Raw genomic sequence first — 18,143 nt, 5'->3', positions numbered from 1 at the left:
GCAATGTCCACAGTGGGGTACGTTCTTGGTGAATAGCCAAGAGTAACATACTTTGCAATTACAAAGTGTAACAGACTAATAAATAGAGGCCCAGCTGACATAACATGAGGTCAAAGATGAAAGTCAAGATAGTGGATATGTTCCATATGTCTTGAGACTACAGTTACACGTGACAAACTCATTTGAGCCGGTTAAGAAACCGTAGTCTTGACCTTACAAAGACTATAATGTGGCCAGAATTGAAGCAACCATGTGAGGAGGGAATATTCATAATAGACAAAAGTGAACATTAATTAGACGAATTAATTCATTTATTTAGTTATGTAGAGACCGTACAAAGACTTCTGTGGCATGCAGTTATCAAAAACAGTGTTATCCAATAGTCCTTTGCCTCTGTTCTATTTTGCGTTTCAGCATGTTGTAGTTTTCCTTGGTCCCTGGGGCGCTGGGATCCAGTCGAAGAGACAGTTCATAGTGCCGCTTTGCCAAGTCTAGTTTTCCCCAACGGTGATAAAGAACAGCTGCAGGAACACAAAAAAGACCTGTCACTTAAATCAAGGGACTGTACAGTAACTCAGCATCGGTCCCCAGTGAATGGGAGACGAATCATAGCCACTTCGCTTTGTTTATTGATTCAATCGCACCGATTTATCCCTGTATCGTGTAACATTGCAGGAGTCAAAACTTGCACAACTGTTTTTGTGACAATACTGAAGTGCCAGCGGGATCCTGGGAGACTTACCAAGATTACCATGGCAACTGGCAACGTTTGGGTTGATCTTCAGAGCGTTAAGAAAGAATCCTTCCGACTCCTGGGAGTAAAAGGAACATTGGTTATTATAAAGTTCCTTCCGTGTCAAATAAATAGTTTGAGTAACATTTTCACAGAGAAAGCAAAAAGTTTGTATTAACCTTGTATTTTTCCTGTTTCCCAAGGACATTGGCGAGGGAGAACATGATGGTGTGATCTTTTGGCAATATCTTTAATGCTTCCTTTCCAATCAGCTCAGCCTGAGCCAGATTGCCTTTCATGAAAAGACAAAACATTAAATAGTTACCTTGCTTAACCCACTGGGCATTTACTTTTCCAAAAGATTAGGCGTAATGATTTTCGGTTGGTGATAAAATGGGGGAGAAAAAAACAAAACAAAATAATGGACATACAAAATGCTTACGTATTTTGCTTAAACCTCAGTGCTACATGAGCTTCTTGTTTAGTGTTCACCCATATTTCTAATAACTAACAATCATATATAACATTTTAGTATGTTATATTAAAACAACTTCTTAGTAATGAACTTCAGAAGCTTTAAATACCTTCAGCATGAAGGTAGATAATATAAATATTGCTTCGACCTGTTTTGTGTGAGATAATGTAATCTTAATTTTCATAAACTGTGCCGCACCAGGAGTTGCTGCGGCCACCAAGGCTAAAGGCAGAATCATGCATAGCGTCTGTTACACTGAAGGACGAACCCAAGCAATATCTAGGGACCAGAATTTCAGCGACTACTAACTTACATAGTGCAAGTAACCACCTAGCAACCACTCAGAACCCTAGCAACGTGCTAAGATCACATAGAACAACTTAGCAGTTGCACATCATGCTCTGGCTATCATTTGGAAGAGCCTTGTATGGATTTTTGCACAGGTAAACCATTTTCTTTATAAAATGTAAAAATCTAGCTATTTAAAATAAAGAACATTTAATTAGTGTTTAGTGCCAGACTTTTGAATCTCTTTCACAGAAAAAAAGCGTTTGTTGTGTATTAAACCATTTACAGCAATACAATTGGCCAATTAAAACCCTAAGGAATTATGAAGGAGAAAATTGATTACATTTTTATATATAGTTCAAAATGTCACAAACAGAGAATTGTATACCGTCCTTCTGTAATTTCTGTTGACTTTGCAGAGCGGATTGCTCTGGTGTGTCAGCAGCCTCCAGAAGAGAGTTTTTCCACTCCACACATGGCTGATTCTTTTAGCTTCCTAATTAGAGGGCAACACAAGGGCTACTGACTTATTGATCTGGATGTCAAAACTCCCTCTGACCACAGGCTCAGATAGATCTTCTCTCACTGGCTGGCCCTTAACAAATTCATGAGCTGCTGAGGATTATTCCTCACTGTTGAAACCTAAATATGACTCATGTTTTATGTTCGCACTCTTTCTTGATACTTTTTCAGTTTAATCTTACAAGGAAACAATAGCAGGAGAAAACTCCAATTTCCTGGTTGCAATAATTGACTTATTTTTGGGAGGGGTTTGGGGATCAATTCGGACTGGAAAATGCAGAGGGTGAAGATGCTGGTGCCAGGTTGTTTTTTTGTTGTTTTTTTGGCAAGGAAAATGGGCCGTGCCAAGACTCTCCAGGGAGGGCCAACCTGCCTGGGAGACGCGTTTGAATAAACGGCTTCTGTCAGGGAATCGCGCCATTCTCCACACGGCAGGGAAGAGTGGCTTTAAAACAACACACAAGGCTTTTAATACATAAATTTCAAGCATTGTTGATTCTTGCTCTTCCGGTCTAATCATGTTGGGTTCTTATGCCGGCATTTCCCGGAAAAGACATCCTCTGTTAATCCTGTAATATCTCGTCAAAACGGCAATTTTTGGGGAAATTGTTCCCTCATAATAATAAAAACACAGGCACAGAAATATATGCATATCAGTATGGTTAAATGAACTAAAAAATAATAAAAAAAAATTTTTTAATTATATATATATATATATATATTTTTTTTTTTTTTTGTAGGGCTGATCAATAAACAAAATTCAAGCTATATCTGCAATCATTTTTGCTGGTGATACAAATTCAAGAAACACAGTAAATAACATTTTCATGTTTCTTGATTGACATTTACTTTTTCCAAAGGCTGCCATTAGACTAGTTTCAAAACTTTCATGAATCGAAAGTTTGATTCGTTTCTGTGAATCAGTTCTTCTGAACTGATGACGTGATTATTTTTAGCTACGTTTCTACTGTTTGAGTTAAACATTTATTATTCTGAATTCTACTTTTAATTGAATTAACACATCCCAAAGTATGTTAAACTTGCCCAACTATATTACTCAATGTGCTAATTATATCAAACAAAGACAAAACATTAAAAGGTTACCGGACAATTCTAATAGAAACTAAGTTGCTAAGGTATCCGTGTAGGGTCTGTGACGAGAAAGAGGGGGTGAAGATGGGGTGCAGGAGTTAATTGTTGTAAAGGGTGAACTAATTATGCAGCATGGCCCCATGTGGCAGCGTGCACCTGACGCTCAGCATCTGCAGAATGGAAGTTCACACCTCTCTCTCTCCTTCTATCACACACACAGCTATGAGCCACGGCTATACTTGGGACACACCAGACGAAAACGACAAGGCGGGAAGAATTGGGAGGAAGCCAAGATCATCTGTTTACCCCCAAGGGCAGGGTCAAGGTCACGTTTAATGAGAACATTCACTCAGCTTATACATACATGACTGGCCCTGTCTGTACTTAACAATACGAATCTATACTGCATTGTTAAACTGATTCATGCAAAACTGAACTCCGATATGGACCCCAATGTAAGGCTCACTATCACACATATATACACCAATTAAACAAACAAATAAACATGAAATATTGAAATAAGTTACAATTATTTTAGGGGCTGTTTACACCTGGCCACTTCATGCGTTTTCTCAGATCGGATAGCGATCAGATTTTTCAAAACGTTTCCATTTACACCTGGTCACATAAATGTGTTTTTGCAAAACGGATATAAATCCGATCTTCAATTCCCGCGCTATATGCAGATTTAATGGAGTGCACGTCACGGAAAGCAACAGATATGAGCTGCATTTTATTGATCATCAGCTAAAATTTCTAAATCAAAGAGAGAGCGGCAACAGCCTTGGTAAGATCATTTTGTTTCTTTACTTTTAATGATGAGGATTGTGTGTTAAGAGTCTGCAACTTACTTTCACTTTGATTTGCGATAGTTTGCACGTTGGCTTAATGAATACATGCTCAGCTGCTCGTCTGCGGTGATGCGTGTTGCAGTAGCGTCGTCATATCTGGCTATAACATTACATATAGCCTATAACACGCTCTCACATGTTTATTTTTTAGCATTTTTGGGAGGAGTAAAATTTACATATGTGGTTTCAACAACCAGATGTATTTACACTTGTCCAGTTTCGTCCGGAATGCGGCCCAGACCACCTCCTGAAGTGATTTGAGCAATCGGATTCAAATCCGTCTCGAATGCGTTTCGGAGGGCATTTACACCTGGTCTTTTCACGATCGGATAGCTATCCGATCACAGAAAACGCATGAAGTGGCCAGGTGTAAACAGCCCCTTAGTATGTGAGAAGAAAGAGACTGCAGAGTAATATAAGACACTATGTTGCTATGTAGGGACAATGTATAATTAAATAATTAGCAGTCATTATATAAAATAATTGACCATGGAATGCAGCAACAGACCAATCAGAATCAAGTATTCCAGACTACATGTAGTACATCAGCAACAAGTATACTAATTTTCCCTTTTTGTGACAGGATGAACTGACCTTTTAATCAAACCCAATAAATTCCAACTCCACCTTACCAGTGTTGTCCAACAGTATGACCATGTTGTTCCAGGCCAGGCTGTGGTCAGGCTTCAGCATGGTGGCGTTCCTCCAGGCATTTAGCGCGTCAATGCTGCGGTTCAGGTCTGCATACTAGAGATTAAACAAACAAGCACCCAAAAAAGTCTTATGCTTTACACTGTCATTTTTTATTATTATTTTATTCTAGGAGGAAAAAAGGGGGGAAAGGGCAATGAAATGATTTAGGTGGGATTCAAACTAGCATTTCCTGCATAAGCAACAAAGCTCAACACGACTCTGAAGCGTGTTGATTAACCACTAGTCCACATCTTTGATAAAACTAAGGGTGTAACAATACATCGTTATATCGAGATGTGAAAACGCGACGAGATGTATTGTTGATGTAAACGATATGATTCGTGATAGAGTCTCAGCTTACTCTATTTATAAAGTAATCCACCCAAAAATTGTGTCATCAAGTACTCACCCCCATGTTGTTTCAAAGCTATAAGATTTTCGTTTAACTTCCAAGTACAAATGAAGATATTTTTTATGAAACCTGAGATATTTCTGTCCTTCCATTTAAAGTCCATTCCTCTAAAACTTAAAAGATCTACAAAAAAAATAAAATAATGGCATTGTAAAAGTAATCAATCGAGTGGTCTAATCCAAATCCAAGGGTGCATCCGAAAATCGCATACAGTCTGAGTAGGTACTACATTAGAATTTGAACTTACTTCACAACCATTAAGAAAGTATATTCTATATAGTATGAATGTAATCTGGACAAACTACATCCATCATGTTGTCATCATGCGCCCTACCAGCATCAGTTGCGTCGCTTAACTTCAATTCATAAATCCCCTCTAGTGGTTTCATGGGATAGTAAAGTGTCCATTTAATGCGCACTTCAAAATCTCGCCGGAAGTAGTAGGTCATCTGGGGACTTTTTGCCTACTGTTTAGCAAATACTATAAGTGCGTCCCAATTCACATACTTATGCACTATTCTATGACGTTTTTAAGTATAAATAGCGCAAGTTGTGTATTCACACTGAAAGTTCCCCCCAAAAAACATTTAAATACCTGGATAATGCCAGAGCCCGTCTACGGAGAGCCTGCCCACTCCCTATTAAGTCCTATTGTACCGAATTTTGGTTGTAGTTCCACCAGAGTTCCACTGGGGGCGATCGCCCATGAGTGCAGAATGAATGGGAGTCTATGGGGCTAGACGGCTAAATTTGTCTCTTTCACCTGATTGCCGTTGAGAAATATCAGATTCGATAGTAGGTTTCGCAAGTTCAACATGGGTTATAGGTCGAAAGTTGAATGAACGAGTACTTATGTACTTTCGATTTCTTACAGGTTGAGTTGTTGTTGCCCATAACACGCTAGCATTCTGCTAATGAACGCTGATTGGTCAGTGAAGGACTGATTACGACCAGAGATACCGCTTGATGGCATCGTGGCATCCGAAGCGGGACCAGAAACAAACAAAACAAAAACTCGTCTAGCACGTGTATTTACCTGTGTCAGCTGTGTTGTCGATCCCTCGAGAGAAAAGAAAGTGCAGAGTGCGAAAGCACCAAAGTGACTGAAGGATTGCTGTAAAGCAGTATCTCTGGTTGTACGATGTGTATGACGTCATTGACACTTTAAAAGACTTTTTAAAGCAAATAAGTGACTCTAAAAAATCTAACACCCAGCAATGTGTAATTTCTTTGCATCTCCTTTCGAATACAATATTCAAATTACTAGACAAAAAATTATATCCTGAGAAAAGTGGATTTTGAGGGGTATACTGCCATAGACCTCCATTCATTCTGCACTCGTCCTGTGAGCGCCCTCATATGGAATCAAAGTGGAACTGCAACCATTTCGGAAGCCGGAAGTGTACTGAGAGTGAAACTTCTCGCCTTATTAGACATTCTCTGATAATGCACTAAATTAACGGAAAAAACTAAGTGTGGAATGTTGGACACTTCATGGACTTAACTGTGACTGTTGCAACTTTAATTACATAGCGGAGGGGGAGGGGCATCAGACTCCGATGTTGAATGACAAAATAACCCAATAAAAACCATACACTACACGGATAAGTACATAGTGCATAAAGTAAGTACATAGTGTATACTGCGTCATTTGGGACGCAACTTATGTATTCTGTTGGTGTTGATATATAATATGGAAGTATTTGATTTCGGAAGCAGTGCAAGTATTTTGAAGAGAAACGATGGCTTTATATGATGAACAGATTTACAACAATGCACATACTGTAGTAAACGGTAAACACAGACGTTCAAATGCTTGCGTGACACGCAAAAACAACATGAGAAAGAATAAAAGCAGAATTAAAATTTTTGTATGTACTAACCATTGACAGTTTGGGAATAGTCATTTTGACACGCTTTCTTGCGATTAGAACTGTGATTGATTGCATCGATCATCAAAAGGCACTAAACAACACTCCTCAAAGTGAAAGCACAAACATAATTTTAATCACCATCTCACATTTAGTTTTAGTATTATGATTATTCAAAACGTTTTTGATGGTTTATTCTTATATGTATTGTGCATTAATAGCAGGAGAAGCGGAACATAGCAAGCTCCAGGAAAGTCTGTGCAAGAGATCCAACAAATGCCTGCATTGGAAGTGCGATTACTGCGTACAAGTTTACGGCATTTCATTGACATTACTCCATTAAACTACTATATATAATGTTGAATATAATGTATAATAATGCAATGGGGGGAATATTTGTGGGTCCTGATAATTATAAAATAATAATAATATTATTATTTTATTAATAATAATAATAATAATAAAGTAAATATAAAAATAAAAACCTCTCCTTTATTTTGGCTTGAAATATCACGATAGTATTGTATCGTGAGCTCAGTATTGCAATTTGTATCGAATTGTGACATGAGTGTATCGGTACACCCCTACATAAAACTGCTCTGAAGTTGATAATTCATAGAGTGCAGGAATCAAATCTTCATTAACACAAAAATAGCATGTCATTACACATCAAATTGGCAATATTTAGAGCGGAATAGCCAATTTCTTGCCATAATTGATAATAAATTGCACCATGTTGGTTTGTACTCATACAGGAAGAGTGAATATAATAGCTAAGGACCAAAAGCACATAGACATAATAAAAATCCATGCTGTTCAGATTAATGAAACTGATGTTTATGGGGAATATGGGGAAATGTCTATCATACGAAAGAAAACATGCTTTAAATGCATTGAAGGCTGTATGCAAATTACAGAGAAAACAAATCGCTTACCAGACGTCCCAAATTATAATAACAGTCTGGGTATTTTTTCCTGAATCGAATGGCATTCCGATAGCTCTGTTCAGCCTTGTCAAACTTTTTCAGACTGTTCTGAACAATACCCAAATTCATCCAAGCTGCAGCAAAATCAGGCCTAAACCAAATCAAAGAAACACAGCAGAATGATTTACAAGGATGAATTAAGGCTTCATAACAACAGTACTGTTATATTTGAACTCAAAATCTTCACTCACTGGATATAAACCGCAGCTGACAGGAGCTCTTCGGCTTCCCTTAACTCGTTTCTTTCCTTTAATATATTGCCAAGATTGTTCATAGCATGAACGTACTTGGGGTGTAATCTGTACCAACAACAAACAGAAAAAGCATATATGGAAATAAGGTGAACTAATTTATTTGCTGCATAATAGACACTACACTGCACTGTTGAAAGTGGAAAGATTTGAGTGTTTGCCAAACCGAATATGATGCAATCATGACTTTTTTTTCTTTTTTTTACCTCACTGCCTCCCTGTAGTACTTGACAGCAGCACTCTGGTTGCCTCTGTCAGCAAGGCTTTTGCCAACATTATAATGCACCTGTGCAAGGAAGGAGAAAGTTAGAGAGCTCATCAAGCTAATGAACTCACTGGTGTGCAAAACTGGACTGAATACAATTGAGAGCAAATATTTTTTTTATTTTTTTTTTGGCTTGATGCTTCAAATACAGACTGACTCACAGAACACTTATTACAGGTTCAGTTCAGTCTCTTCCTCAAGGCATTTTGGGTGTTGATGGGTAAGCTGAAGTTACCATAATGGATTTCACCAATGGAGGAGTTAAACTGCAGTATGAAGGGGAAGGTGTGCAGTCTCACCTTGGCGTTGAGCGGGCAGACAGACAGGGCGCTGGTGAAGAGACTCTGTTCAGACCTCCACTGCTGACTGCGCTGTGCAGAGCGAGCCACGTTCACACACAGCAGCGTCAACGTGGCCGCTCTCAGCAGCCTCTGCGGTCATCCCACAGACACGAGACGTGAACACAAACTCAACGGAACATTAGTTACAGTGAATTATGGTCTGATGGTGAATATTAGGAGGTGATAAGTGGGAAATTGAACAGGTTGAACAGGAAGTAGAACAGGTCACATACCTTGTGTTTCCTCCAGTGGCAGCAACAGTAGCCCACAGCGTAGGCAAGAATGAGGCAGTAGCCCGCTGAGGAGAGGTACAGCACCCGCTCGGCTATCACAAACCCCACCCTGAAGAACAGATTACTGGCTGGCAAGAATGGAATCACCAGCAGTACCAAGCCAAACGTCAGAATCCTAAACAGGACACATTAAATTGATCAAGAGTGACAGTAAAGAAGTTTTCATTTGGATCTTCACCCATTAACAGAAACATGAGTTTTAGTCTGGAGTGCCCTATTCGACAGCATGTGTAGGTAATATAATCCCAGCAATTGATTGAAAAATCAATTGAAAAAAAACAGAATTGATTTTGTAAAGTCTGATGCCATTTAGCTTGCCATTTCTTGCGGATATAAGTGTTTATGATATGTTTGAGTTCTGAAGGTGGAATTGGGCATTTTTTGAGCTCTGAAGATCAAGCTTCCTTAGTCGCAGCTAGATCATTTCCTGAAATTCCACAATGTCCTGTTACCCAACAAAACAATTACTTTAAAATTCTGTGCCTCCAAGGACCGCACATTTCCACAAATGTTGGGTGTTCATATTTCAGGATGAATACTCCTTGTTTTTTTTGTCATACAGAAATGAGAACTGAGGTGCAAAAACTGCTTGATAAACTGGATTAATTTTGTTGGTCGATAACTTTATTGTGTATTGCAGGGCTACATTGATAAGAAATGTTTCTTAAACACCAAATTAAAATATTAGAATGATTTCTGAAGGATCATGTGACAAATGAATAAAAATTGTAGCATTTTAAATTGTACTGATATTTTACGATACTGATTTTATTGTATTTTTGCTCAAATAAATTCAGCCTTGGTTAGTATAAGACATCTTACTGTCCCCAAACCTTTAAACGGAAGTGTTTATATTGATATAAAATACATATAATGATGAAATATTTTAAGACAAAAATGTGATTGTATTATCATAGCCCAAATTTAATGTATTAAAAATAGAAGAAATAGTTGCCAATAATTTTAGTTGCCATTACTTTTCCATAAGGAGAATTTGAATAAGGAGTATTTTTGTATTTTGTGTTTCAGGGGGGAAAAAACTAAGAAAACAGGATTGGATTTAAATGATACAAGTAATATATGTGATTTATCCATTAAAAGAAGTCTTAAAGTAGCAATACAGTATGACAACTGTATAGAAATAAATGTTCAGGTAACAACAACTAGGCTGTCTTCTTCAAATCATCACTGCACAAAGCATGTCTTGTTTTGATACAGTGCTTACCTTCTTTTATTGCTGTCCTGTGAGCACAGAGCTTGGCTTACCAAGCCCATCAGACAGCACCATAGCACAAGAGGCCAGACAATCCTCCAATCAGTGGCTGATTTAATCAGAGGCACACAGCCCATTGACCAATCAAAACACAACCACCAGGGACACAGCAGCAGCCAGGCATTCAAGGAGTAGTAGTAATTATAGTTCACAATCTGAAGAGAGAAGGAGAGCAGAGAAGAGGAACATGTGAAAACACAGTCTGCATGGGGAAAAATGACTAAGAAGTTATATTAAAGAGTACAGTGTATGAATACATTTTAAAATGATTATTATATTACTAATTATTTTTAGAATTATTAATATATATATATATATATATATAGTGAAAACAGTGTCATGTAAACAAGACCTTTTTTCTTCTAAATAAAATTTTTAACTCTACATTGATATAAAATGTATAGTAAGAAATACATATTAACAGTATCACAGGCATATTATCAAAAACAACTTCAAAAGATAGGGCTGCATAATATATAGAAATTATAGAAATATTGCAAATGGCTTATGATATTTTAAAAGATTATGAAAAGTCTAAGTTTTAGGTTGACACAGACAGCAGCAAATAGACTAGACATATATATATATATATATATATATATATATATATATATATATATACACACACACATACATACATACATGTGACATGCTTAATGTTATTAGGCGCAATAAAGCGAAGTACTCATGTGCACAGGAAGTAGTCACTAGGACAGCACATAATTGCGATTTCAGTTCTCTTCCGCAGCTTAAATGGCCAAAAACACACAAATTATGCAAATTGCCAAACTTTGTGAGTATTCACATAAACAGTCATTTATGTCTTAAGTGGAGTAAAAAGTTGAGAAAGAAAGCACACGTAACAATATCTTGGATCCATGCAGCTCTGACAGCAGCTTTAATAGGCATCAGTATATACTATATTTAATTCATACAGTGAAGACTAAGCAGTGTTTTTTTACATTTGATTATTCAGTTTCTGTTGTTTAATAACATTATCGTATCACATATTGAATCGCATCATTTAAAGAGTTATCGAATTATCGAGTTACCCAAACTGAAAGGACTGCTTACCCTTAAGACAACATTTTCAGCAAAGGATGCTGGGTTATCCACCTCAGTGAAAGATGGAGGCCCAGTTCCCATGATCCTCCATCTTGCATACAAAAGAAAGGACCCACCAAGAAAGAGAAGAGCCAACCTCATAAGCAAACCGCTCTGCACTAACCCACCAACCTGGGTGTAAAAGAGAAAGTATATATCAATCCAAAGTTTGTTTGGGTCTAAAGAGCGACTGTGAGTAAGACACTTACATCAGCTGATTTTCTCCTGGACAGCAGCCGGTGAGCGAGTTCATATATGTTCAGATTACAGACCATGAGAATATCATAAGCAGCATTCACTCCCTTCAGACACGGAAGAAAAGAACAAGAATATTTTATAGATGATCAAGGATATGTATTGTAAAAATAGATGTGGGATTATCTAACATTTGTATGCTAATACCATATACTGTATTTGATCTGCAGATCTCAAATGTATACATTTTCACTCACCAAAACCGTAATGCCTTGCTCCTTGCACAGCATGGCTACTGCACAAAGAAGAATGCTGCCAAATATCCACAACACAGAGAACTTTCTATCACCACCTACAGAGAAAAATTCAAGAGTACCTAAATGAAACAGTATGCTTGGTACAAAGAAAGAGATATTTTCAGCAATATTCCAACATGCAGTGTCTGTAAATTAAAGGATTAATTCACCCAAAAATGTAAATGAAGTCATTATTTCTCCACTGTTCAAACGTGTATGACTTGCTTTATTTTTTATACAATTACAATGAATGAGGAATTACGCTTTATATCTTCAAATAGCACATAAAAGCACTATAAAAGTATCCTTAAAGAGGTATATAGAGTTCATGAACAAATAACTCTGATCTTTTCTCAGTGGATAAAGTTCACAAAACCTGTCTGATCCCAATGATCTTTTTGAAGAGGTTAAATTGTCATTGAAAAATGACTTAAATTTAGTCCACAAAAATAAAACGTAAGACATCAGAAGACTTACAATACAGTACACAAGTTAAATGGACTACTTTTGTGATGCTTTTATGCTGCTTGTGTCTTTTTTTGATCTTGAAAACCTGAAGTCAAAATCAGAGACCAACTTCATGGAAAAGAGCAACCAGTGCAATTTTTGAAATTTCTCCTTTTATTCGTTACATTTATATAGCGCTTTTCTCAGCACTCAAAGTGCATTACATGTAAGGGGGAATCTCCTTAACCACCACCAATGTGCATCATCCACCTGGATGATGCGATGGCAGCCATGGTGCACCAGAACGGCCACGAACACGAACACCACCTTATTGGTGGAGAGGAGACAGAGTGATGAAGCCAATCAGTATATATGGGGATGAATAGGAGGCCATGATGATAGACAGAGGTCAAAGGGCAAATTTGGCCAGGATGACGGGGTTAAACCCCTACTCTTTTTTCGAAGGACATCCTGGGATTTTTAATGACCATAGAGAGTCAGGACCTTGGTTTAACGCCTCATCCGAAGGACGATGTTCCACAGATGCAATAAAGTTTAGAACAGCAGAGTAAATGATGACCAAAAAAAAAAAAAAAAAAAAAATTATTCCTTTCAAATTTTATTGCTGTAATTTAACATAATAAAATTGCCATAATAACTGTAACAAAGACAAGTGCTTTAGTTTATCAACTGACCTTGAAACGCTCTGCAGTAAACCAGAAAAGAGAGTTGAAAAAAGAGGGCACACAACAAATCTGCTCTGCCAACAATGCCAGCCACCTACAAGACAAAGAGCCAACAAAAAAGATTATTCATAAGATCAACTATATACTTCAGAGAGCTAAAGGACATTGTTACATCAAGCATCATCCGTCATCAAGCAGGTCACGGCTGTGAAATCCACCCCGAGGGCATTCGTTTTAATAGCATCTACGCATTCTACATCTACACCTAAACTAATGAAATCCTGCTTGTACATTAAAAACAAAAATGGGCAGCATAAAAACATCCTTCGCCATCCTTTCGTCTGTGAAATTGCCTGTATTTCTGGCAGTGCCAAATTAACGGTGGAGGCAGGAGGCAGCACTCATTACAGAACTGCAGTCGGCCCTGGCTGGAGTCCTGGGGCCACCTTCTTTGATACATCCCGTAGGCCCCAAGTCAGTGGTCTTTCTGAACCTCACCCCCTCCAGGTCCAGGGCTGGTCTTTCTGAACCTGATTAAAGAGCAGATACCGGAGCATTGCCAGTCTCTGCCGTGCTCGGACGCATCCGTGGCAGGTCAGAGCGAGCTTTCGTAACTGTTAATAGCCACGGCTAACTGTAGAGCCCGCCTATGTGATGCACACCAGCTGCGTGAAGCTTTCTTCTCCATAGGCCTTGTAATGTATATTTCATGCAACATCAATGAACATTGTGATGTGGAGCATTGTAGACAAAGATTGTTTACCGGGCAGAGACAGCCTGCTGAATCACGTCTTCCCACTCTACTTACACTTTCCGTGTGAACTGGATGTGCAGCAAAGAAGAGCGCAGCCAGGAAGGAAGCTTTCGGAGAGAGATTGAGTTTCGCCCCTCTTCCATCGTGAACCAGGCCGCCAATTAATATTGCAAACACATCGATCATTAACATAGAAATAACACAGTGGAGGGCAACGTTGAGCGTGTGGAAGCCGATTGGATGCAATCCACCGGCCAAGAGGTAGTTGATCCTGGGAAAATAAATAACATCCAGAATAATTAAAACCAACTTTGACTACTGTGCTCACAAAAGTTTTGTATTTCTGAAACACAAACAAGCTGAGATATGATGGCATACAGACATAGCAGCATTATAAACTAACTTTTATGGTTGAGTTGGGATAACGGGCCATTACTGATGCAAAACGATGTCATTCTCATTAGCAGCATGCAGGACATGAAATACGCCCCCTATATAGTTTCCTCACAGTAAGCAGTCAAATGCCAAAGACAATTCTGAAATGAGTTTGAAAAAAAAAAGCAATATATGCATCCAATTTTAATGTCAATTATTGTGGCGTTTGGTGAGGAAGCACTTGAGGGACCTTTTTTGATTTCCCACTGAGAATAAAATTACAAGTCCACACATCTAATGCATGTAAAGAGGTTTGACAATATTCACTATTTAAGCAAATTGGCCTATTACCTTGTGTTAATCATCAGTCACACAGCAGTAATTGAAAGACACTTTTGTCTTTGTGGTAACGTACCTGAAGGTCAGGACAGTCAGCGGCCGGTAGGATTTGTGACTGGAGTTGCTACTTAAGTTACTTCCCCAAAAGTCATTTTTCCAGATGTTACTCAGAGGAGTGCCAGGATTCAAATCCTACAAAGTGTAGAAATCACAATGGCTTGCCATACAAAAATACGCCAACATTTATTTATTATCATATAGCAGAAAATTTAACAATATCTTTAAATATTTTGCATACATATTATGCTATTATTACAAAAGTATTAGATATATACACACAAAATAATGCAATCCAATAGACTTGAGATAACAGCCAATCAACAAAACATAAGAATGTAATGTAAAAGTCTGCAAATATATGTATGTTGAGATCACAATTGAACAAAATTTAAAGGGGGGCTTTCCCCAAAATGTAAAAATTAAATTACTCAAAACTGAATGTCAAAGCTGTTTTTTTTTTTTTTTCATAAAATTAAAATGAATGGCCAATACTTGGTCACCATCCATTGTCAACTCCAATGAATTGGGTTTGGAACAAAATGAGGGCAAATAAACAATATCAGAATTTAGATTTTTAGGTAAACTATTCCTTTCATAATAAACATCTGAATAAATATGTAAGTAACCAGGGTTTAGGGAGGGGTTAATACCTTGTTATTGATGATGGCTTCTGAATCATCAAAGACAAAGTCCCCATCATGGCTGTTTATGAAACAGATCAGGGCAACAAAGGCAGTGACCAGCCTGGAGTGCAAGGGTCCCAGTTTTGGCAGGGGGATGTGATGATCCCAGTAAGGCTCAGAAAGCACCATCTTTCATGAGGTTTCTGTTCATTCTGACCCACCACTGTCTTGCAGAACAAAGAAAGCAGGTTGGAGGTTAAAATAGCAAACTAACACCCCAAAAAAGACAAAACATTTTACGAGAAGGGTGAACAGACTGGAAACATACCTACTGTATACACTAAAGAGATCTGTTAGAAAAGGCAGTGTGACATCTCAGCACAGTTGCATGCTATGCTGCTGCATGGTTGTATACACACAGATGCATGCAATGCATAGCAACCGGCTGTCACGGCGAGCAAAGGATACTAAACCATTCACACTTTCTACGTTTTCTACACATATATTCTGCTCGCGCGCGAATGACAATCGTCAAAACATGATTCACAAATATGAATAGTATAAACGTGCACTGACGTCAATAAATGTCTGCCCGCCGAAGAAGACGATGTGCAATCTGTAGGAGACGAGCAATACAGGATTTAAATCACATGTGTCACATAAATACGATGCACATATCGCGAAACCCCACGAATGTGAAAATAAATGCTTAATACGTGGCTAGACGATGGCTGATCCCTGAATGAGCCTCTCTCGCTGTACTTCCTGCTAGCGCGCGGAGAAGAATAGACTGTGACGTCACGTGACCTGAGCCAGCCAAGTGGAAATAATGTGAGGACTCATACAAACAAATGAAAAATAATTCACTGTAAATGGCTACATCGCATGAAATGTTAAGCGGCAGCAGTGCGATGTGGTATACTTTATCTACAACTTTTTAAACAACATGTCCTAAATGAACGATGGAGTAATGCTGCCTGCCTGCATGCCTTAACGTGCTGTCGGAATTATCATGCTAGTTTTCTACAGTCTGCAGGTTTTTTGTTGTTTTTTGCCATTTTTGACAAATATCATTAGAATATATATTTAGATGTATTATATTAATATCAAATTAGTTTTCTATAAAATGATGCTTAATTGTATAAAGTGCCCCCTTTTTAAAGTCTATTCCCCCTGGCGCCGCCATTTTGAAATTATCACTAGAGGCTACAATGATTAATAATAATAATAATGCTAATTATATGTTTTACATTATATATAGATATTTTTTGAAAGCATAACATAAAAGCAAACGCAATGTAGCCTACATAGGCTACTGAAGACACAACTTAACAATGGAGCCTGAGTCAACAACATCAAGAGTTTTTTTTTTTTTTTTTTTTTTTGGGGGGCTTTGTAAATTTATTTATTTATTTATTTATTTATTTATTTTATTTTTTTTATTAATATACAAATTTCAAGTACAAACATTTAAGGCAGAAATGAATAATTATACAATTATGATCGTATTGATATCACATATAAGAACATAAAATACAAAAAAAAAAAAAAAAAAATAACAACATCAAGAGTGATTGGATCAGACTCCGATGTTTAGTGAGAAAATAACATTACAACATTTAAGTCAGTAGTGCATAGTATAAGGTGACCGGGAGGGGACATGTTCGGTTCACTTAGTTTTGTCATGGCCACAACATATAAACTCGTGGGAACATGATAATAAATCGTGGCCTCGAGATCATATGTTGAGGGAACGATATTTTTCTCGTGGCCACGACTTCATATTTTGAGAGAATGACATCTATTTCTCGTGGCCACGAGTTATGTTGAGGATACCACACTGGTCAATACTGTAGCAGTCGGAGATGGAGGTGACTGATGAAATAACATTTTACTTTGAATTAGGAATGTCATATAAAGATGTCTAGTGCGTTCTCTGGGTTTTAAGACATGGGTACGTAATGAAAGACACCTGAACATTGAAGTTGAATGGGCTTTTTCGTCTGAAATTTGCTGGCTTGAATGAAATACTCGGGTCACGAATAAAGTCCCATTTTAGGCAATAAACAAAAACAAATGATGAGAAACTTAAATTAACAAATAACAAAGTAAATTATGACCGGGGTAAAAGGAGGAGCCCGTATCGCATGTGAAGATTCGGTTCCCACATGTTATAAAACAGATAGCCACGAGAAACGGATGTTCCCTTAACATATTAAGTCGTGGCCACGAGAAACGGATGCCGTTCCCTGAACATATTAAGTCGTGGCCACGAGAAACGGATGTGTTCCCTCAACATATTAAGTCGTGGCCACGAGAAATGGATGCCGTTCCCTCGACATATTAAGTCGTGGCCACGAGAAACCGATGTCGCACTCTCAACATATTAAGTCGTGGCCACGAGAAACGGATGTCGTTTGCTCAACATACAATCTCGTGCCCACGAGATATTATGATGTTCCCACGACTTAATATCACATTCCCACAAGTTTATATGTTGTGGCCACGACAAAACTAAGTGAACCGGACATGTTCCCTCCCGGTCACCGTAATAGTAGCCTAGGCTATATTATTTGGGCCACAACTTGTGACTAATCAAAATTGTGTTTTTGTAGCCTGTATCTAAACATGTTCTGTCACTGTGTAATTTGTATTTCCCTGTTTGGCTTTATAATTGGATAAAGGCCAGAAAAAAATTAGCTTTAATCTAGACTTGCAATTTTAAATAAACCTATTCTTATGGATCATTGTGAAGGCTAGTGTTTACCTTGTGAGATACAGTATTTAAGATTTCAGAATGGTGCCAACATGTTGTAATAATGATTGTCCTACTATCCTCTTGAACCGCTGACACATCACTAATCAGTCAGCAACACAAATACCACTGCGGCCAGTAAGCTCCGCCACGCCAGTCCCCA

At 38.0% G+C, this 18,143-nt stretch overlaps 1 protein-coding gene across 4 annotated transcripts; it reads right to left on the bottom strand.

The window, feature by feature from the left end:
* Positions 1-285: 285 nt before the first annotated feature.
* Positions 286-16,050, bottom strand: tmtc4 (transmembrane O-mannosyltransferase targeting cadherins 4). 4 transcript variants are annotated; one of them, XM_084422003.1, is made up of 18 exons: positions 15,554-16,050; positions 15,253-15,452; positions 14,619-14,734; positions 13,883-14,099; positions 13,084-13,168; positions 11,903-11,997; positions 11,660-11,752; positions 11,421-11,582; positions 10,299-10,501; positions 9,014-9,188; positions 8,739-8,870; positions 8,381-8,460; positions 8,115-8,222; positions 7,873-8,014; positions 4,594-4,708; positions 913-1,025; positions 743-812; positions 286-521 (listed from the first exon to the last, which is right to left on the bottom strand). In XM_084422003.1, exons 2-18 carry the CDS (start codon positions 15,412-15,414, stop codon positions 373-375), a joined length of 2,217 nt encoding a protein of 738 aa, XP_084278129.1. In that variant the 5' UTR covers positions 15,415-15,452; positions 15,554-16,050; the 3' UTR covers positions 286-372. The 4 variants fall into 4 exon arrangements, with proteins under 4 accessions (XP_084278129.1, XP_084278130.1, XP_084278131.1 ...); XM_084422004.1 differs by having other exon boundaries at positions 15,253-15,448; positions 15,802-15,985; XM_084422005.1 differs by having other exon boundaries at positions 15,253-15,448; positions 15,554-15,693.
* Positions 16,051-18,143: the final 2,093 nt, after the last annotated feature.

This window comes from Rutilus rutilus (genome assembly GCF_951802725.1).
Source record: "Rutilus rutilus genome assembly, chromosome: 10".
NCBI lineage: Eukaryota > Metazoa > Chordata > Actinopteri > Cypriniformes > Leuciscidae > Rutilus > Rutilus rutilus.
The sequence above is the reverse complement of the archived record's forward strand: the minus strand, read 5'-3'. Positions and strand labels throughout refer to the sequence as shown.